General features: G+C 33.4%; 1 protein-coding gene across 4 annotated transcripts; it reads left to right on the forward strand.

The window, feature by feature from the left end:
• The first annotated feature begins 2,763 nt into the window (after positions 1–2,763).
• Positions 2,764–23,234, forward strand: AADACL2 (arylacetamide deacetylase like 2). Of its 4 annotated transcripts, none has more exons than XM_072959208.1 (5): positions 2,764–2,916; positions 14,567–14,804; positions 17,880–17,949; positions 19,926–20,097; positions 21,623–23,234. In XM_072959208.1, exons 1-5 carry the CDS (start codon positions 2,779–2,781, stop codon positions 22,223–22,225), a joined length of 1,221 nt encoding a protein of 406 aa, XP_072815309.1. In that variant the 5' UTR covers positions 2,764–2,778; the 3' UTR covers positions 22,226–23,234. The 4 variants fall into 4 exon arrangements, with proteins under 4 accessions (XP_072815309.1, XP_006202875.1, XP_072815321.1 ...); XM_006202813.3 differs by having other exon boundaries at positions 14,567–14,789; XM_072959218.1 differs by having other exon boundaries at positions 2,770–2,874.

Raw genomic sequence — 23,234 nt, forward strand, 5'->3', positions numbered from 1 at the left:
TTCCTTCAATAATATGATGTGCCCCCCACTCCAATGGTTTCTTTTAACATTTGTATTAGTTTCTATTGCTGTATAATAAGTTACCACAAGCTTAATGGCATAAGACAATGCAAACATTATTTCACAATTCTGCGGGTCAGTAGTCTTGCATGGTATGGACGGGTTCAGCCTTTAAGGGTTTTGTACTGCCTAAGTCAAGATGTTGGTGAGAGCTATTAGCTTCTCTGAGCTCAGAGTCTTCTTCCAAGCTCTTTTAGGTTATGCTAGAATTTAGTTCTTTATGGTTGTAGGATTTAGGTGCCCATTTTTTGGCAGGCTGTTGCCTGGGAGCCACTCAACTTTCAGGGTCTGCCCACATTCCTTGACATTTGGACCTCAGGATTTTCAAGCTAGCATTTGAACTTTTGAGGTCAGCTGCTTGAAACCTTAATTACATCTACAAAATTCCTTCATAGCAATACTTGGATTAGTATTTGATTAAATAACGAGGATATGGTGTTTGTCCACAGTGACTGAAAATCTTCGGTGGTCATCTTAGAATTCCAATTACAAGATTTTTTGTCTTTATCTTTGATTTTCAGCAGTTATAACTATGATGTGCCAATGTGTGGTTTCCTTTGTATTTACACTATTTTCAGTTCACTGAGCTGTTTGAATTGTGGGCTCATGTTTTTCATCAATTTTAGAAATTTCTCATCAAATGTCTCTTCCAATACACTTCTTCCCCATTTTTTCTTTCCTGTCCTTTTGGGAATCTTATCAAACATACATTAGACCATTTGATATTGTACACATGCATAATTTCTATTGGTATATCTTCAAGTTCATGTCTTCTTAAGTCCACTCAATGAATCCTAATTTCTGACATTATATCTTTTAATACTATAAGGACTGTTTATATTCTTAGAATTTACTTTTCTATGATGAATTCAACATTTTTATACATTTCCCCATCTTTTCTAATTTCTTTAACATATTTAAAATAGTTATTTGAACATCTTTTTACTGTTGTTGTTAATTCCAATATCTGAGTTATCTATGTATGGGTATGCTTTATTGCATTGTGTGTGTGTATGTATATGTATACTAGACATCATGGTTAGAAGTATCTTTGAAACTGAAGTAATTTTTATTTTTTACAAGGAAAGGAAACATCCTTACCTATATTTTGTAGCAAGTGTGAGGACTGATTATTTCAAACCAATTAGGGATTGATATGAGTTGTGGCTATGTAGCATTATTAATTAGTTTTAATTCACATCTGATTTCTACAATTTTGAGATTAAGCTCTGTCCTATGTGCTTGGCAGACAATTCCCTCCAGCAGAAATTTGGTATATAAGCACTGGAAATATTGGGAAATATCTGTCTGCTTTCAACCTGGTTACCAGCCTCCCTCACCAGCACACCCATTAGGAGAAAAATAATCAACCAAGGAAAAATATTTCTGCATTTGAAGCTCTTCCAGATCTCAATCAAGTGTATAAACTCATGTCTTCATCAAGAGTCCTTTTGTTAACATAAGAACTTAGATTTCAAAATGCAGAAGGTAGGAAGAATTTGTCATTTTTTCTATTTTCTGACAGTATATTCTCTCCTTGAGAAATTAAGAGAAAAAGAGCTAGCCATCTAGATGGGGAGAAGGGCGGGGCCGGTGAGATTCCACGTAAGGCAGAGAAGATGGGGAAGAAAGAACGTGCAAAACTAGACTGATATTTCAAAAATGTTGATTTTTCCCATTATGCTTTTCCATATGTTGGACTGTTCATATTTAGCTTATTTTCAACCTTCTTATCCTCTCACCCACATGGTTCTTATTCATGTCCTTGATTCCTGTCAGTCTGGCGCTTACATAATAAAACAAGGTTGTAGTAAGAAATTATGACATAGGGATAATATAGCAATTACAGTAATGGTAATAACTTCTGTTGCAAAATGAATAGAGAAACAGGAGAGGCCCCAAATAAACTATTCTATGACAAAATTTCCAAAAATGGTCTTAAGGAAAATGGAAATTAGAAAGATAGCTAGAAAAAGCTCCATGAAGGAAAGAACAAATGTCAGGTTTTGCTCAATTTTGTTACTATCTTGCCCAAAACTGAGTTCAGCATATGTAAGGCATGCAATAAATATTTGCTTAATGAATACATAGTTTTTGCACTACTCAACTGTATAGATTGAATATTTGCACATTTAACATAAGTAAACACTTTATAAATATTTCTGGGCTGGATGAATTAACTCTGGAAAACTTGGACAAGAATATCAGGTTCCTTTCTCCTTATCTGAAGTTCAGATGATGACAGTGGATTTTAATTTTGTTAATAATCTATGCTAAAGGCATTAGGCTTGAGGCTGATTAACTATTACCTGACAGGTTTTTTTTTTTTAGCCCCTTCACACTAATATTTGCAAAATACTGATGTGAGAAACAGATTCCATGGTTTGTCTTGTGCTCTGCTTAGACTCCTAATAAACTTTATTGTGCTGAGATAATGACAAGTGTCACAGGGTGAAAGAACTTCTACCAGCATTTTAAATCATCTGCTATTCTGTCAGCATATTTGATGAGATATATGGTGAATTGTATTTCAGACAGAGTGTGTAGTTGTTGAACTAGTTGCTACAGTCACTGTTAATCTTGGAACTGAAATGTCAGTATTGCTAAAATGGCCCTATTATTTGAGTTTGTCATCTACCTTTGTCCTACTACTTAGCATTTCAATATATATTGGGTGCCATTAAATCATCACTATACAGAGGTTGTGAAAAGAATATCATGGGGTACAAAACTCTGTGCTTTGGACTGACTTGTATTCTCTTTGCTTATTTTATTTATGTACCAATACCAGAAAACATTGATGAACCATGGAAAGTAAGGATCGTGGATGCTGTTATAAAAACAACTTCACTTACGGTAATTTTTTTTTCCAGGAAATTGGGATGCCTTGTTACAAGTACATGTAAACTTTCTTTCAATTAGCATTTTGAAAGATTTTTTGATTTTCTTTTAGGGTAAATCAGACAAATATTTTTAACTGTTTATATTAATAAATCATTATGAAACCTACTTGAATCTGCATAAAGTAGGGGGAAATAAAATTTTTGCTGATAAGATAAATACAAATTATGTTGTGACAAGAATAAAAGGAATGATATTGTTTAAGTGGAAAATTTGGAGGATTTTTAAATAACTTATATTTGACATTGTGAGAAAACCTAGTCCCATACATTCTCTTAAAACTTACAAATGTATATTGATTATATTTTTATATTTTGATGTATATTTGGCACCTATACTTTTTTAAAAAATAATAAACTATTTTTATTGTATTGTTATTATAGTTAAAATTAAGTAGATGCTTGTTTGTGCCACTACAGCAAGCACTTGTGACGTTCATGTTCTCATTTAACCTTTTTTTAATTCTTATATTTTATTGAAGAGTAGTCGATTTACAGTGTTAGTTTCAGCTGTACAGCAAAGGGATTCTGTTATACATATACATATGTATTTTTTCTTTTCAGATTCTTTTCCATTATATGTTATTATAAGAAATTGAGTATTGTTCCCTCTGCTATACAGTAAATCCTTTTTGTTTATCTATTTTATATATAGTAACATATATCTGTTAATCCCAAACTCCTAATCTATCTCTCCCCTGCCCCACTTTCCCCTCTGGTAACCAGTTTGTTTTCTATATCTGAGAGACTATTTCTGGTTTGTAAATAAAATTAGTATTTTTTTCTAGATTCCACATATAATTGAGATCATATATATATATATATATATATATATCTTTCTCTGACTCATTTCGCTTAATGTGATAATCTCTAGGTCTATCCATATTGCTGCAAATGGCATTATTTCATTCTTTTCTTGGCTGAGTAATATTCCATTGTGTGTGTGTGTGTGTGTGTGTGTGTGTGTGTGTATGTGTGTATACACATATACACACATCTTCTTTATTTGTCATTTGTGAATGGACATTTAGGTTGCTTCCATGTTTTGGCTATTGTAAATAGTGCTGCTATGAACATTGGGGTGCATGTGTCTTCTTGAATTACAGTTTCCTCTGGGTGTATACCCAGGAGTAAGATTGCTGGATCATATGATAAGTCTATTTTTAGTTTTTTAAGAAACCTCCATAGTGTTCTCCATAGTGGCTGCACCAATTTACATTCCTATCAACAGTGTAGTAGGGTTTCTTTTTCTCCACACTCTCTCCAGCATTTATTATTTATAGACTTTTTAATGATGGACATCCTAGCTGGTAAGAGGTGATAACCTCATTGTAGTCTATTTGCATTGCTCTAATAATTAGCAAAATCGAGCATCTTTTTAATGTGCCTGTTGTCCATCTGGATGTCTTTTCTGAAGAAATGTCTATTTAGGTCTTCTGCTCACTTTTTGGTTGCTTGCTTGTTTGTTTGTTTGTTTGTTTCTTTTTTGATATTAAGCTGTATAAGCTGTTTGTATACTTTGGAAATTAGTCCCTTGTCAGTCACATCATTCACAAATATTTTGTCACGTTCTGTCTTTTTGTTCTGTTGATGGTATTCTTAGCTGTGCAAACTCTTTTAAGATTAATTAGGTCCTATTTGTTTATTTTTGCTTTTGTTTCTATTACTTGAGGATCTGGTTCAAAAAAAATATTGCTGCAATTTATGTCAAAGTGTGTTCTGCCTATGTTTTCCTCTAGGAGTTTTATACTATCCAGTCTTACATTTAGGTTGTCCTTTTTGTTGGCATGTAGTTGTTCATAGTAGCCTCTTATGATCCCTTGTATTTCTGTGGTGTCAATTGTAACTTCTCCTTTTTCACTTCTGATTTTATTAATTTGGGCCCTCTCCCTTTTTTCTTGATGAATCTGGCTAAAGGTTTATCAACTTTGTTTATTTTTTCAAAGAACCAGCTTTTAGTTTCATTGATCTTTTTAAAATTATTTTTCAGTCTCTATTTCATTTATTTCTGCCCTAATCTGATTTCTTCTACCAACTTTGAGTTTTGTTTGTTCTTTCTCTAATTGCTTCAGTATAGGGTTAGGGTGCTTGTTTGAGATTGTTTCCTGAGGTAAGCTTCTATTGTTGTAAACTTCCCTGTTAGAGCTGCTTTTGCAGTGTCTCGGAGGATCATCGTGTTTTCATTTTCATTTATCTCTAAGTATTTTTTGGTTTCCTTTTTGATTTCTTTGGTGATCCATTGATTGTTTAGTAGCACATTGTTTAGCCTCTACATGTTTGTGGTTTTTGCAGTTTTTTCTTGTAGCTGATTTCTAATCTCATAACATTGTGATCAGAAAAGGCACTTGATATGATTTCAATTTTCTTAAATTCACTGAGACTTGCTTTGTGGGCCAGCATGTGGTCTATCCAGGAGAATGTTCCATGTGCCTTTGAGAAGAGTATGTATTCTGCTGCTTTTTGATAGAATGTTCTATAAATATCAATTAAAACCATCTGTTCCAATGGATCATTTAAGGCCTTTATTGCCTTACTGATTTTCTCTGTGGATGATCTGTCCATTGATGTAAGTGAAGTGTTAAGATCCCCCACTATTATTGTGTTATTGTCAATTTCTCCTCTTATGTCTGTTAATAGTTGCCTTATACATTGAGCTGCTGCTATATTGGGTGCATATATATTTACAGTTGTTACATCTTCTTGGATTGATCCCTTGAGCATCATGTAATGTCCTTCTTTGTCTCTTCATCCCCTCACTTTCAGTCTATATGTGTCCCTAGCTCTGAAGTGGGTCCCATGGAGACAGCAAATATATGGGTCTTGTTTTTGTATCACCAGTTTATGTCTTTTGGTTGGAGCATTTAATTCATTTACATTTAATGTAATTATCAATACATTTAGCAGTCACTTGTAGTTTTGTTGTGATTATGAGAGAAGGAGAGTTTGTGGTCCTACTACTCGACCATCTTGACTGGAAATTCCTCAGTACCTACACAGTTTTAATGTCTTTCTCTTTCTTGGTCATTTTCAAATTTTTGGGTCTCAGGAACTCTTTATACTCTTTAAATTATTGAGACCTCAAAGAGCTTTTCTATGTAGACTATATTTATTAATATTTACTGCATTAGATACTGACCTCATTAGAAAATAATTCACTTAATGATGACGATAAACCTATTAAAAGTTAACATAAATAAGATAGTGGCAGTTTTCCATTTTTGCAAATCTCTTTTATGTCTCACTTTATGAAAGATAGCTGGATTCTCTTATCTGCTTTTGCATTTAATCTGTTGCAATATCATTTGTCCTGTAGCCTCTGGAAAACTCCAGTGCATACTCATGAGGGAATCAGAGTGAAAAAAGGAGGCAGGAAGTGTCACGGTATTATGCATACTCCCTGACTATGTCTCAGAGACTCACAAGAATTCCAAGATCATACTTAGAAAACCACTGCTTCTGTCTTCAATCCTAAATCGCTGAATTTTAGAATTTTTTTCTGTGACAATGCCAGAATTTGAACAAAGATCTACCTCACTGAAAATATCATGCTCTCCTGTCAGAACCTGCTGCTATCTGGAGGCCTTATGGATGATATGGACAGCAGAAAGTTTTAGGGAGAATATATCAACAGGCAATAAATGATCAGAGAATAGAGGGCAATGCACAGTGTATGGTAAGTGGCTGCCTTGTGTGCTACCCAGAAGAGATGACAGATCTGTCAAACTAGACATCCAGGGTATCTCCTGCCCAAAGTCCAATGTTTGCCAAATCACTGCTTGCCCCTAGTTTTTCCTTTTATTGTCAGTGCTTTACATTTTCATTCACTGGACTGTAGATGAGCAAAAAAAAAAAAAGGCAAGTGCAGCCCTACAGAGGAACTGCTGTGTTATTTCATTCTTCTGAAGGCAATTATCCAGTTTTCCCAGCACCATTTGTTTATTTGTTTGTTTGTTTGTTTATAGTATATACCTAGGATAAACTCTTCCACAGGTGCACAAGGAACCACATATTGGCATGTTCATTGTGGCTTCTTTTTTAATTATTATTGTATAATTTAATTATTTAATTTTGTTTTATTTGGGGGGGTAATTAGGTTTATTTATTTTTAGAGGACGTACTGGGGATTGAACCTAGGACTTCATGCATGCTAAACATGCACTCTACCATTTGAGCTATACCCTCTCCTACTCCAGCACAATTTATTGAAGGGACTATTCTTTCCCATTGCATCTCTTGGCTCCCTTATCAAATGTATGTTGAACATTTATGAGTGGGTTTATTACTGAGCCCTTGGTTTGGTTCCATTGGTCTATGCCTCTATATTTTGCCAGTATCATACTGACTTGTTACTATATCTTTGTAATAAAGTTTGAAACTGGGAATTGTGATGCCTACAGATTTTTTTCTTTGTTCTTTAGATTGATTTGGCTATTAGAGGTGTTTGTGGTTTCACACAAATTTTAGAATGTTTCTTCTTTTCTGTGCAAAAACCACTGGACTTTTGATAGGGGTTGCATTGAATCTATAGATGGCTTTGGATAGGATGGCATTTTAACAATATTAATTCTTCTAATCCATGACCATGAGAACTCTTTCCATTTATTTGTATCTTCTTCAGTTTCTTTCATCAATGGCTTGTAGTTTTATAGATCTTTCACCTACTTGGTTTCATTTATTCCTAAGCATTTAATTCATTTTGATGCCATAGAAAATATCCTTGAAATTCAGAGTAACAAATGCTTATTTTTTACTCTGCTTCATCAATGTTAGTACATTCTGAAAAAATGCAACTGTAGAATTCAACTTCTACTTTATCAAATGCAAAATAGAATTAAAATGCTGCACTTTACCTATTTGCTTATATATGGATTATATACCTGCAAATTATGCTAATAATCGATCAGTTTCTATGTGTTCAAGTGATAATCATTTTGTTACTGTCATGAGTGATTTTTTTAAACTTTTTTTTTACTGAGTTATAGTCATTTTACAATGAGTGACTTTAAATGTATGTCATGAAAGTAAACATAGTTTTTGATAAAATGGTGTGGAGAAATTCAGGTTACTGACAGCATAAAGTAGAAGAAATAGCATGCACTTTAAAAGCCAGTCAGATCTTAAAGAAACTACTTAATCCTTCTGCGGCTCAGTTTCTTCAACTGAAAAGTGAGAAGTCTATAAACACATTGCAGCATTACTATGAGAATAGGAGGGCAAGTATTCCAGAGTCACACATAGTCTAAGATAGTAGCTGGTTTTCATTCAATAGAGTGTTAGTCAGCATCTACTTCGTGATAGGAGCTATGAGAGATGAGGGGCTAAAATTCTACAAAAGTTAATTTTAAAATGATTTATTTACTAAATTGAAATGATCTTCACTATGATTATCTTCAACCAGCAAGAAAATATTTAAGAACATTTTCTATATATACTAATAATGAAAAAAGGTAAAGCTTATTGAACACTTATAATGCATCCTGCCTACTTTAATTTCCTTTAAAGTATTTTTTAACATTTACAACTGCACTTTGAAGACATCACTATTATTACCCTCATTTTATAGATGAGAAAAATGAGGCACAGGGAATAAGCAAATCAAAGACACACAGTTAATAATTTGTAGAATTGGGAATCAAACCTAGTCTAGATTCAGACTTCAATTTTTTTATCATTGTACCAAATTTTAAATTTAATTTTAACTTTGCATACAGTAAACTTCATTCTTATGGTTATACAGTTCTATGAAGTTTAACATAGGTATAGATTCATGTAACCATCACTATAATCAAGATATGGAAACATAACCCCTCAAAATCACCTTTTGCCACACTTTTTGGTATACACTTCCCCATCCTAAACTCCTGATAACCATAATAAATCTGCTAACTAATTCATTTATAGGCTTTTGTGTAAATAAAAATTCAATTTCTTTTGGATATATACCTAGAACTAGATGTGTTGGGTCATATTATAAGCATATATTTAACTTTCTAGAAAACTGCCAAATTGTTTTCTAAAGAAGCTGTATCATTTTGCATCATACCAGCAATATATGAAAGTTTTAGTTGTTCTGTGTCCTTACCAACACAGTATTTTCAGTTTTTCTTTAAAAAACATTCTAATAAGTGTGTAGAACTATCTCATTGTGGTATACATTTGCATTTCCTTAATGACTACAAATGTTGAGTATCTTTTCACCTACTTACTTGCTCCTCCATATTTTTTTTCTGGTGGTAATACGTGTGCTGAGATCTTTTCTCCTTTTGAAAAAATTGGTTCTTTGTTCTCTGTTTTGCTGTTGTTGACTATTCAGAGTTCTTCCTATTCAGAATACAAGTCATTTAGCAGATAATTGATTTGCAAATATAGTGAGTGGCTTCTCTTTTCCTTGTCTTAAGTTACACAGCAAAAACTTTTACATTTAGCTGAAATCCAATTTATCTTTTTTTTTTTAACTAAAGCTTTTAGATTATGTTTTGATACTGTATCTAAGAACTTTTAACCTAATCTAAGATCACAAAGATTTTCTCCTATGCTGTCTTCTGGAAAGTTTTACATTTTACATTTTACATTTAGACATTGGATCCATTTAAATTAATTTCTGTATAAGGTGTGAGGAACTGGTCAAAGTACATTTTTTTCCACAAGTATGTCCAACTGTTCCCTCATCATTTATTGAAACACTTTTCTTCATTGAATTGCTTTATATATATGTCAAAAATGAATTGGTCATGTTTTTATTGGTTTATTTCTGAACTGACTCTGTTTTCTACCCTTGATCTGTGAGTCCAGCATTTCACCAATACTACACTGTATTGACTTCTATAGCTTCTTAGTAAGTCTTGAAACCAGACTTGTATGCGTCTTCCAATCTTGTTCTTCATGATCAGAATTGCTTTGGCTATTATAAGTAATCTACCATTCCATATAAAAGTTTAAATGCTGTGACTATAGTAAGACTTAGCAGTGACTAAAAATTCTGATGAGATTTTTGCCTGATATTAGATTGACTATAAATCAATTTCAAAAGAAATGACATTTTAACAAAATTAAGTCTTCTGATCAGTTTACATATATTTCTCAATTTAATTAAGTCTTTGATTTCTTCCATCAGTGTTTTATAGTAGTCAGCACACAAATACTGAATATATTTTGTTATATTTATAACTAAGTATTTCAATTTTTGGTGCTGTTTTAATTGGTACTCTTAAAATTTTGGTTTCATTTGTTCATTGCTATATTTGAAATAATTTTTTAAAAAATATATTGACTCTATATCCTTTATTCTGGGGCAGAGCTTACTTATTTGTTTCATGAGGGTTTTTTTGTAAATGCCATAATGTTTTCTACTTAAATAATCATGTTGGAAACAAAGACTGTTACTCTTTTCTTTCCAATCTGTGTAACTTTCTCTTCCCCTGATTTATTATATTAACTGGGACTTCCAGAATTATGTTGAATAGAGAGCAGACATTCATGCCTTTTCCTGCTTTTAGGAGAAAGCGTTCAGTCTTTCACCATTAAAAATGACATTTTAATCTTTTTTTAGCTGCCTTTTATCAGATTAAGGAAGTTTCTTTTTTATTCTCAGTTTGCAGATAATTTTTATCATGGAAAAGCATTGAGTTAAGCCAAATTCTTTTTCTGAATCTATTAAGATGAACACATAATTTTTCTTTCTCAGTATCATGAATTACATTGATTTTCAAATATTTTACTAATCTTGCATTCTTTGGACAACACTCAATTGACAATAACGCATTACCTTTTTGTATCATTGAATTTGATTTAGTATTTTGTTAAGGATTTTTGCTTCTATATTGGTCCCCAGCTTTCTTTTCTTGTAATATTTTTCCTATTTTGGTAACAGGATAATCTCAGCACAATAAAATGAATTGTGAAGTATTCTCTTGTGTTTTATTTTCTGGTAACTATTTCATAAAATTGGTATAATTTTTTCTTAATGTTTAGTATAATTTGCTAGTGTAACAAATTGGGCTTCAAGTTTTCTTTTTTTGAAATTTTTCAATTGCAAATTCAATTTTTTAAGTAGATATAGACAATTCAAGTTATCTATTTTTGAGTAATTTGTGGAAGATTGTGTCCTTTAAGAAATTTGTAGATTTCATCTAAATGATAGAATTTATGGACATACAATTTTTTTTAGTATTCCTCTGTTATCTTTTTAATGTTTATAGAGCCTACAGTAATATTCCTTCCTTCAATCTTTATATTGGTAATTTGGATCTTCTCTTTTTTCTTGGTCAGTATGTATTTTTTTGTAAAGAATGGACTTTTGTGTCATTTTTTCCTCTATTTTTATCTTGTTTTAATTTTACTGAGTTCTGATCTATTATTATTTCTTCTGTTTTGCTTTCTTAGCATTTTTTTTTTGCTCTTCTCTTTTAGTTTAAGATGGAAGCTTTAAATATTGATTTGAGACCTTTCTTAATTTCTAATATGATAATTTTATAAATTTCCCTCTAAGCAGTTATTTAGGTACATACCACAAATTTGGATATTTGCATTTTTATTTTCATTCAGGTCAAAATATCCTCAAATTTCTCCAGAGAATTTGTCTGTGACACATCAGTTAGAATTTTTTATACTGAAAACCATAAAACACTGATGAAAGAAATTGAAAGTAAAAATAAATGGAAAGATACCCTGTGTTAATGGATTGGAAAAAATCAATATTTTCAAATTGTCCATACTATTTAAAGCAATATATGGACTCGATGCAATCACTATCAAAATTCCAACAAAATTTTTCATGGAAATAGAACAAACATTTCTCAAATTCATAAGGAACCACAAAAGATCCTGAATAGCCAAAGGAATCTTGAAAAAGAATAGAGATGCAGGCATCACACACCCTGGTTTCAAATTATATTACAAAGCTATCAGAAGCAAAACAGTATGGTATTGGCATAAAAACAGACAGATAGACCAATGGAACAAAATAGAAAGCCTAAAAATAATCCCAAGCATATATGGTATACCAATTTTTACATGAGTGCCAAATACACAATGGGAAAAGGACAGTCCCTTCAATAAATGGTATTGGGAAAACCGGATAGTTGTATACGAAAGAATAAAACTAGACCCCTATATTATACTGTACACAAAAGTCAACTCAAAGTAGATCAGAGATTTATTATATTTATGTAAGACCTGAAACTAGAAAAACTCCTAGAAGAAAACATAAGGTAAAATTTCCTTGACATTGGCCTTGGTGATGACTTTTTGGAAATGCCACAAAAAGCACAAGCAACAAAAGCAAAAATAGACAATTGGGACTATATCAAACTAAAAAGCTTTGGCTCAGCAAAAGAAACAACAAAATAAAAATGAAAACGCAGTCTATAGGATGGGAAACAATATTTGCAAACCATTTATCTACTAAGGGGTTAATATCCACAATATATAAGGAACTCACACAACTCAGTAGCAAAGAAACAAACAACTCTATTTAAAAATGGGCAAATGGGCAAGGGGTCTAAATAGATGTTTTTCTGAAGACAAATAGATGCCAACAAGTATATGAAAAGATGCTACATTATTTGTAAAATAAGACATTTTGAATGACAGTTCTTTTTGATAATATTTTAACCTATTGGCAGCAATATCCTAGATGAAACATAACAGCACTTTTCTTTTGAAATGATAATCTTTTATTACTCAGTAATGCGCAAAATGGCTCTCCTCTGTCTACAACTGAGCCTCTGTCTAAGTCTCAGTCTTTCCCCAGACCTAACTGTAACATGTGGAGTTGTTTTTTGCTTTGTTTTGTTTTAGTAGTAAGTAAACAAAAGAAAGGTATGTGACTATGGCTAATTTAAAGAAATGCTAATAATCACTATGATAATAATAATAATCAAATGAGAAATTTTTATAAGATGTTGGAAGCTCATAGATTTGGAAGAAAATCGAAATTCTAATCTTCAGTGAAGTCAGCAGCACCAGAGGAGTCAGCATCTAAGAATAAATCTCTGCAGAATGCCACTGTGGTGATAATTCATCGCTAACTGTTCCCATTCTTTTTGTCTCTGTTTAATAATCAATTTCCAGGGAGAGTACACTAAGTCTACCTTAAATTTACTTATATCTTGACTAATGAGTGATTGTTCCCTTGATCAACTTGCCAATCAAAGATTTCAACTAATGAGAGGTGATATTTCCCTAAAGTAAACTAAGAAACTGTTACCGAAAGAAGAGTTTTCATGTCTGCTTAGCTTCTAAAGGCAACAGATATCTACAGCTCAGAATTTTATATTCTCTCTCTGATTGAGCTTATTTTCAAGGTTCAAAGATAAGTGTATTTTAGGGGTTGGATGTGGCTATGTGCTTTACAAATTTTGCATACAAATGCTTTATATATGTGTGTTTTAAGTTGATATTTCTATAAATATACATAATTTTTTCCTATGTATGTGTGTTTTTAGTTGAAGTTTTTTTTTAATGGAAGTACTGGGGATTGGACCCAGGACCACATGCATGCTAAGCATGCACCCTACCACTGAGCTATTTCCCTGCCCCCTTTAGTTAAAATCTTAATGGTACCTTAAAGCTACTTAACAGTGTTTATGTGTCAAAAATGGCTGCTTTGAGGCTGTACCATGTCAATCAGCATGTCACTTATCATTCATTCATTATTCCCTATGTAACTGTCATTTTTTAAGTTTAAAGCCCAATTCTTCCTATCATAGAACCTTTTCTGATTGTGCTAGCTCTTAATAACCTTGCTTTCCTTCTATTTCTTATATGTTGTTTTAAAAAACATAATTTAGTAATTAATTATATGTAGAGGAGCATATGTAGTACATGCAACATTAGCCAAGAAAAATGGGTTTACATCTTCCCAACTGCTAGCTGTCTAACTTTGGTCAGTAACTTCTACTTTCCAGGTCTCTGTATACTCATCATTAAAGCAGATGGGTTATATTGTAAAATTTTAAAATTTTGTAAAACCTTGTAAAATTTTAGCAACCTCAGATGGCTATAATAATAAATTTTATAGAATGTTCCTTTCCCTCACAAGATTTCAAGATTCCTTTACTGTGAACCATTCAGTGAAATGTTACAAAGATTTTAGAAAACTTACCAAAAATACTAAAGAGAGCTTTATTTCAATGGCACAAAATTTTAAAATAATGGGTTTTTTCCCCAAGTGTTTTTAACAAAAAAGGAACATATTTGTAGTTCAAAAAATGGGAAAAGCTTTATTAGTAATGTGATAACTATATGCTTTCTGAAATTTTAAATAAATTGAATGACCAATAAAATAAAATGAAATAGAGAATATGCATATAAAGAAGTATAGAACCTTATTAGATACTTTTTCACATAAAAGTTTACAATTAAGAAATAAGAAGACCAATGTAAAATAAGCTGCCAGTAAATTGATGCCATTTAAATAAGACTTTTCTTATTTAAAACACTGTATACTTGAGGTTTATTTAGAAGCAGGAATAATACCTATGTTAGGATGTACAGAAAGACATCTAGATTATCATTATATTATTTATTCTTTTTGATTGCATATTTATATGCATTTGATGTTACTAAAAATTGAAATTTTTAATTTTTTTGTTTTGTTTGGACAGGCTATGTTATTCGAAAATATAGGTCTTATGGGATATGAAAAATTGTTTTCCACATTAGTAAAACTGGACTACACACAGCCAATTTCAGATGAAAACGTTACAGTGATGGATACAACCTTTACTGATATCCCAGTACGTCTGTACTTGCCAAAGAGGAAGTCAGAAAGACAGAGGCCAGCTGTAATTTTTATCCATGGTGGTGCCTTTGTTTTGGGAAGTTGTAGTAAGTGCATTTTATGTAAGCAAATGTTCATGCATATATGTGTTGTGTGTATTGCATATTGTATGTATTTATGTTAAAATATAGTATATATAATCGGTAGAATGTTGGTATTTATGTTTCTTAAGTATGTGTATGTATCTTAGCAGAGAGATTATTTATTTGAGATAAATATGTATGATTCATACATAAATATTTATTTAAATAAATCATAAAAATAGTAGGTGACATTTTTGATTTTTAAAAAGTCTTATTATCAAATAAAGTTATATTGACAGTGTAAAATAAAATGGGAGGTTCAAGTAGTAAACTTAAAACTTAAGTTTGAAATTACCAAATGACCTGAATTTAGGTTCAGAAAAACAGAAGTGAATAAGATGATTTAAATGTTGAATTAGAAGTGATATTATTTGCAGCTTCTAAGTTCCATATACATGTTCATATTGCAGACAGTGAGGCATCAATACTTACCATGTCGAGGCTTAGAATCCAATGCATAAGTTTGAACTTAAAATGAAAAAATAAAATAGAACTATCAGCTCCTCCCTTAAAGTCTGTTCCCATGTTATTTTGGAGATCATTCTAAGAGGTGCAATGGTGTAGCTAAGATACTTACACACTTACATACATTCACACGCACACATTCAAACATACACACACACTCACATACACATATACACAATTGACTTTAGACTTCATATTATTGACTCACCACAAAGCACAGAGTACAAGGGATATTATAGGTACTCAGATGATGTAAGAAGCAAATGAGGACTCCTTTCCTCAAAGAACCTATAGCTCGAATCATTATATCCAGAATTTTGACTCCATGATCTGTTAACGTTTCAAAACAACCACAAATGCCACTATAGTCAGCTGAGTGGTCACCTTTCATTTTGATAGGTAAGCACATTCTTAGGATGGGTGTTATTATCACAATTTTAAGGATAAAAAGGTAGATGCAGAATGGTTCAGTAACTTGTTCAAAGTCCTATATTAGTAAGTGGTGGAAAGAGTAGCCAAACCTAAGCGTGTCAACAAGATCCACAGGCTTAACCCTCACAACACTGGAGAGCAGTCCTATCCTACTCTCAAGGTGGCTGGAAGACGCTGTTCCTTGTTTGTGTGTAGTTTCTCTCCTTCACGTCAATGACACTTTCAAACCTTCAGAGCTCTTTCAAGTCTCTCAGCTCATCCTTCCTCAGCTACCAAGGATGTCTGTCCATAATTCAGCACCACTTCACTCCTCCCCAACACAGCCTGGCCGCCACCCCTCGCCTGCCTCTTGCGTCCTTAAAAATCATTAACATTATTTTAATCCTTAATTTTACTTCTTTCTACTTATGTCCTAGAAAAATGCATTTTTGTCTTATGGCAGAGTTCAATCTCTGTTTTGCCTGCAACCGTATTTACTCCTATGGTTTGGTTTTGTCATTATTTCTCATTCATTCATCTATCTACAAATGTGCCTCTCTATTGACACCTAAACATGTTACAACTTTTTCAGCCTTGATCTCCCTTGTTCCCAAATCTCTCTCTCTAGGTAGTCCTCTTTCTAAGGCTCATTTTTATACACAGTGAAATCTTTTCCCATTTTGAATAATTCTTTAAACTCTGTAACTGGAAAATGACCACTTCCCTCTGCATCACTGAAACTCTCTGTTCCCTTGATTTCTCTGAAACAAATTTCTTTCAACTTTCTTTTGCCTCTCCCTCTTACCTTCCTGCGTTTTTCCCTCTTTACAGCAAAACAATACAAACACAGAAAAACAGGTCTGTCTTTACACTTTATAAGTGTTCATGTTTCACAGTTTTCCTTTCTTTAGTTTTTGACTCTGCATGCTCTTTTATTTAGTCCCTTATACTTTTCAACCTTACCCATCCCCCACAAGACTCTGCTGCTGACTTCCAAAGCTGTATTTCCAGCTATAACAATAGTCCTAAATTACAGATCAATATATACAAATGCAGCATATGCCAGTACATCTGGAGGAACCACAGATAATTCAAGTTTAACATGACCAAAATACAACTTATCCCATCTACCTTCCAACAGTTTGAGAAAAAAAGAAACCCAAATAAACAACAATAACAACAACTTCAACAAAACAAGGAAAGCAAATGCTCCTCATGTGTGTTCTATCAGTAAATACAGTAAATGTCTCTCAGCATCCGCATTTAATTACCAGTTCTGTCTACCTTTCTAACATTTTTTTTCTTTCTGTCCACATTTAACAAAATTATTTGCCATTAGATTTCCTTCTGCTTACTAAAAATTGGCACTTGCCATCTGTCTCTACAAAGATTGGATCACGCTGGCACTTGCCATCTAACTCTACTTGGATTAAATCACCAGCAGCTGTGGCGCCTGATCTCCAACACTCCCTGAAAGCAGTACAGAGTGGAGGTCAGGAAGGAGGTGTTCTGTGCTATGGGAAAACTGGCTGAACAGGACTTCAGATGGCTAGATATTTTTAGAAGATTTAATGACCCCAATTCTTGCGTCTCCTCATATCTAGAAAAGCACTAAAATCATTAATGGTGACGTCTGCTCCTCATGACTAGCAGCAAGCCTCCGCCTAAACGTGTGCTTGACTGCACGTGCCCCTCTTCACTGGAGTCATGTATAATACGGAGTTGTCCTCCTGCCTCTTTGAAACAGTTTCTCAGAGCTTTCTGGGATGCTGTCTCCTTGGCTGTAGTCCTCATTTTGCCCCAAATAAAACTTAGCCCACAACTCTCAACATTGTGTGATTTTTATTTCAGTCGACACTTGTATGGCTTTTTCTTTGCTTGTTCACCACCATTTCCTTGTCTATGTCAGCCTTTTTCTGATTTCCCTTTTGTTGTATGCAAATCTGGTCATATGACATAACTAAATTCTTTGGTAACCTCTGCCACCTGTTTACAAAGAAATCCCTAGTGTAGTACCCAAGTACTGACACCTGTATTCCTATTTCCTGCGTGGTTCCACTTTATACCCTATTCGTCTCTCAATTCTTATTTCAGGTGTATTACATTTCACACCTGTAAGTGGTTTTCCATTGCTCTTTATTCATAAGGTACACTTTGATATTAACTTTTTCATTTCAGGGCAGGCACCATTGGACCTCCTGAACAGACTGACGGCAAACAAACTTGATGCTGTTGTTGTGGGAGTGGAGTAAGAGAATGACATTTTGTATTTTTCATATTCTGATTCTTGCCCTTGTAACACAGAAGTCTGATTTCCAAAGAAGGTGCCCAAGCCTCCCAGAGGACTGGGATTCTAGAGTTTGAGATTTTTGACATTAGCATCTTTTATTAGTACCATATTTTCACTCCTCCTCAAAGGGGCCTAGCTTCTCTTTAACCTCAGTCATTATAGAGACCTCTGAGAGGCATCACAGAACATCTTTGGAAACATAGCTGTGGTAATTCTAGGAGAGCCTAGGTGCTCAGTTACCTGTTACACGTTTGGGATGTTGAGTTTTGTTTGAGCTGGTAATAAAAGATTAATTTGATAGATACTTTTAAAAAAATTGAACTATAGTCAATTTACAATATTGTGTTAGTTTCAGGGGTACAGCAAAGTGGTTCAGTTATACATAGATATATACATTCCTTTTCAGATTCTTTCTCATTGTAGGTTATTACATGCTATGAATATATAGCTGTTCTTAATTGGAGGAACATCAGCTGCAAATGTTGGGACCATCTAAGAATTTTAAGTCATTCTCAAAATGAAAGAACTTACTTGCTCATGATTTCTGCCCAAATTTCCATCAGTATACCAAAACGGCTAACAAATGGCCAGTACTTTCTGACCTATTCAGGGGTTCTCTGTACTTCATACGCAGGATGAGGATTTTTTTCCCACTTCTCCTATCAGTTATGTAGTACAGAAATGTACTCAGAGACTCCTAGCCCAATGCTGAAGCAAGAATATTAGTGGAATTTCCTGGTGAGAACCTAAGGGGAGTAAACAGAACACACAGGTGGAACTAAGTGCTGTCCTCCCCGTTATTTCTACCGTAGAGCAACCAGAAGACTGTGTGTTTTCAGAGATATTTCTAATTCATAATAATTAGGATGTTCTCCCTTTCCCGCTATAATATTTTTAACCTAACATACCACTTTGTTATTTTAAATATACTTTTTAAATGGTGATATGTGCTGTACCTAGTTTAAGAATTCCATCAGTTACTTATAGTATTTGTTGTTTTTTTCTACTCTGAAGAACATTTAAAGTAACAGTTACATTTTGATATAGTATTTTGTTTAGTTATACTATATTTCAGATATTTTAGATACAGATTATAATATGACAGAATTGCAAGGGCCATCTGGCCAGCATTTAATGGTTAGTTTTGACCTTATTAATTCACCAATTCTTATGGATAGTGAGATTACTAGTATAGGTAGAAATAAAAAATAAGACAACCCAATAGTGTGCTCCCACATTAGAAGAAAAAATATAGAGGTATATACATATTATACACATTAATGGATGCTGTAATAATTTGCTTTACAAATGACTTTACAGCTGTTAAGCAATATCACTTACTATACTTAAATATTTGTTTCAAAGCTTCTCTTTTGAATTGTTTGCAGGTCATATGTAAACTCATCTTTATGTATTCATTCAGGTTATGATATAAAACAGGACATGCTATCTTATGGAATTTTTACCTAAATAAATTTCTAATATAAGAAACCTACAAGTCACTTGCTCTCAGATTTGCTGCTTTTAAAATTTCGTGTGCACTCCCAACAATAGTTGTGAAAATATTTGTCACTGACTACATTGAGAACCTGATAAATGCTACAGTGCATCTCCCCAACTGATTGCACTTTTGCTGACAAATTTATACAGTTTTACGAAGATGAAGACATAATCCTTATCTTTTGTATCTCCCCATAGAACCCATTATTTAAAAAACTTTACACCAGAATCTATTTTTTATTTTAAAAAGATATGTTAGTAGTAAGTCCAGGTATGATTGGTGAAATTAAAGATTCAAAGTAGGGCCAATTTTGTTCTCTGGACCTGCTGGTTAAATTGAGAGATAGTTGGATATATGCAACTGAAGTTTAATCGTATGTGCTTTGTTGCTTTCTTTCTTTCTCTCTCTTTCTTTTTTTTTTTTTTCCCTGAAGCTACAGACTAGCTCCTCAATATCAGTTTCCTACTCCCTATGAAGATGTCATTTCTGTGGTCAAATTCTTTCTAGAGGATAAAACTCTTGCAGAATATGGAGTGGATCCCACCCGAATCTGTATTTCAGGTGATAGTTCTGGGGGTACACTGGCAGCAGGAGTGGTTCAACAGGTATGTTTTATGTATTATATGTGTTTATAACACATACACACATGCTGTAATTCTAACAGAAAAGAATCATTTTATTTGTTAGAATATTTTTATTGGCCTTATATTTTAAACTGTTAAATGGCAAAAACAAACCAAAAACAAACCTCTTCTGTCCTTTTACATAATTTTATCTTTAGACAGAAGCGGTTTTAGAGGCATGGGGAGAAACAAAATATCATGTTAAATAAGGCTCTTATTTTGCCACCAATTTTGAGAAAAACAGAAGAGTGTCTAGGAGCTACTATTTAACATGACAAGGGATTTGTCGTTCTCCTTGGGTAAAGCATAAAGTCTGCCAAGCACTTGGGATTACTGGAGTTCATGTTTTCAATCGAGGAGAGTGTCAGCAGATACCGTTTGGCCATATGTCATGCTTGCATGGGGGAATCACTATTGTAATAAAAAAGAAAAAATGGCCTACGTTAAAACCCTTGTTGTGTGCAGTTAAATAATAACTGCCCAATTAATTATTATATTTGAAAAATGAACTCAGTCCAATAGAAAATTCTTACCCCCCAAACCATTTTTTATGGAGCAAATGTATCATAAGCAGAGGGATACATACCTTTACAACTAGCAGGATCTGCTAACTCATCTTGTGGGATCACTTCTGCTGCTAGCCTGAGAAGGTATTGGTTGATTCTCTCTGCCTCTTTTTGTTTATGTGTTGACTGCTGTTTCTTCCACCCAGTCTGTGAGGTGATCCAGTTGGTTTAGCCTGTCTGAGGGCACTGGGGAGTAATCAAGGAGTGGCAGCAGGTATATTGACTTGTCCAGATGTCACTGTTGCAGATGTTGGTCTGCGGCTCAGGGAATTGCTCCTCAGGGATTTAATCAAAGGTTTTCTCCTGTAGAGTGGAAGAGTAAAAGAAAAGGAAAGGGAAATGTATGGCGGCTCTTTTCACCCGATACCTGAGATCTTAGGATGCCTCTTATCTCTAGTAAGAAAGAGAAGCTCCAGCTACAACGCTCCATGTCTTTTCTTGCCCTTCACATTTTCATAAATTGCTATTACTGTTATATTTCCCATCATATTACACTATTTTCTCCAGAAGGTGAGTTGTATATTAGGAATACTTCCTTTAACTTGGCTCAGTGCCTGTTGAGTCTAGTTAATATGTGAGTTTGGGCATTGGTATTTTATTATTATACTCATTCTTTCTTCTCACTAACGTTACTTTAGTTCAAAAATGATTTAATACAGAGAGCTTGTCATCTTCCCTAGGAATCTGGTAATTGTATTTTTATTTGGTGGTCATATGTGAATAAACATGTGTGTGTAGGTATGTGTGAATCATTACTGATGAAAGTAGGATGACACATTTCAATGCCCTTAAAGTACAAATACTGTCAAAATAAACATTAGGTACTATATCATTTTTATAATTATTTACATCATAACTGCTGATATGATTGGAGTAAAGCTTCCCCCTATTGTAGTTTGGAGGCCTCTGACTCATTCATACTTTATTATACATTTTTTCAGATACAAAATGATCCAGAATTCAAAAATAAATTTAAGGCACAAGCTTTAATTTACCCTGGTTTACAACTAGTTGATATCTCTATGCCATCTCACCAAGAATATGAGCATGGACCAGTTCTGTCAAGGAACATGGCAATTGAACTCGGATGCCTCTATTTGACCAACGATAAAGCACTGAGCCAGGCAATAAGAAAAAACCAACACATGCCTCATGGATCAGGACATCTGTTCAAGTTGGTTAACTGGAGTACATTCCTTCCTGAGAAATACAGAAAGCAGCATGTATATACTGAACCAGTTTTGGGGAGACTTAACACTTCGTTTTCAATACTTTTGGATAATAGGTTATCACCTTTGGCAACCAATGATTCCCAGTTACAAAATTTGCCATTAACTTATGTTGTCACCTGTCAACATGATATCCTAAGAGATGATGGACTTATATATGTCTCACGACTTCGAAATGCCGGAGTTAAAGTTTCTCATGACCATATAGAGGATGGAGTCCATGGAGCTTTATCATTCATGACATTACCAGTTTATTTACAACTAGGTATTAGAATAAAAGATAAGTATATTAATTGGCTAGAAGAAAATCTATAAATCATACATGCAGTTAGCTAGTCACTTAGTATTGTAGTCCAAAGGTTATTTTGAAATTTGTGAGTTTAAGGGACAGAATAGTGATTTTAGTTTTGGATAAACCTAAGTTTAAATCAGAGCAAAGGTTACTGTGCATCTTTGAACAAATTAATTTCCCTAATCTTAGATCTTGTTTAAATGAAGAACTTTCACTGTATTAATCCCACTAAATTTCACTTATTCTGTTTGATAAATTTTAAATATTCACCAATAATAGTAAAGTATAAAGGGAAGTATGATTATAAGCAAAATAGGCACTATCCTTTTCAGGCAGTGACAGGAATGGTAATGCTGAGCAAAAATTTTAAGACAGGAAAATTGCAATGGCATTTAGATGGGGCCAGGGAACCCAACTTATATTCAAGCCTTTTTTTTTTCTTTTTTTCAACTTGTGCTCCAAAAGTTAATTTTATCCACTCTACATAAGTTATTACATTTTTCCTCATTCACTTAATATACAAAGTCTTCTTTCAGACGTATTGGTAGACTTCTTTGCCTGTAGAAGGAAAGACTAACATCTGAACTGCAAATCCTTCCAAAAGCCTAAATGTTTGACCCTTAATCAAACTTTTAGAAATAGCAGCCCTGATGGTAGATGAGTTACTGTATTGATTTCTATGTACTGATTATTTATACAAGAAATTCCCTCACCAATTGTACATGGCAGTGAGAATTATTTATTTTATTACTTTGAATTTCTGGAGTGAATCATTTATCCTCACAAGAGTGACATAACTAAAAAGATATTTAAGCTGATGGTCTCTGGATCTGTTGACTTTCCTATGATGATAGGGCCCACACTCACATTATTCCACATGAACCTCATGACTAAAATGTATTCCTGTTAAAGGACATCATAAGCTGCATCTAATTTTCTGAGGTCCCTGTGATGTTGCTTTTTTCGTGGTGCTGTTTTCCCTGTTCTGTGTATTTCCTAAAGCTGAGTAAATGTGTTGCTATATAAATCTAA

This window comes from Vicugna pacos, chromosome 1, assembly GCF_048564905.1.
Source record: "Vicugna pacos chromosome 1, VicPac4, whole genome shotgun sequence".
NCBI classification, from domain to species: Eukaryota; Metazoa; Chordata; class Mammalia; order Artiodactyla; family Camelidae; genus Vicugna; species Vicugna pacos.

Excerpts from the sequence above, each read along its gene's own strand:
- AADACL2 (XM_072959208.1), top strand. The coding sequence starts at position 2,779 with ATGGGGTACAAAACTCTGTGCTTTGGACTGACTTGTATTCTCTTTGCT. Across the intron at positions 2,917-14,566 it reads TAAAAACAACTTCACTTACG|GCTATGTTATTCGAAAATAT; the intron begins GTAATTTTTTTT and ends TTGTTTGGACAG. Across the intron at positions 14,805-17,879 it reads TTGTAGTAAGTGCATTTTAT|GGCAGGCACCATTGGACCTC; the intron begins GTAAGCAAATGT and ends TTTTCATTTCAG.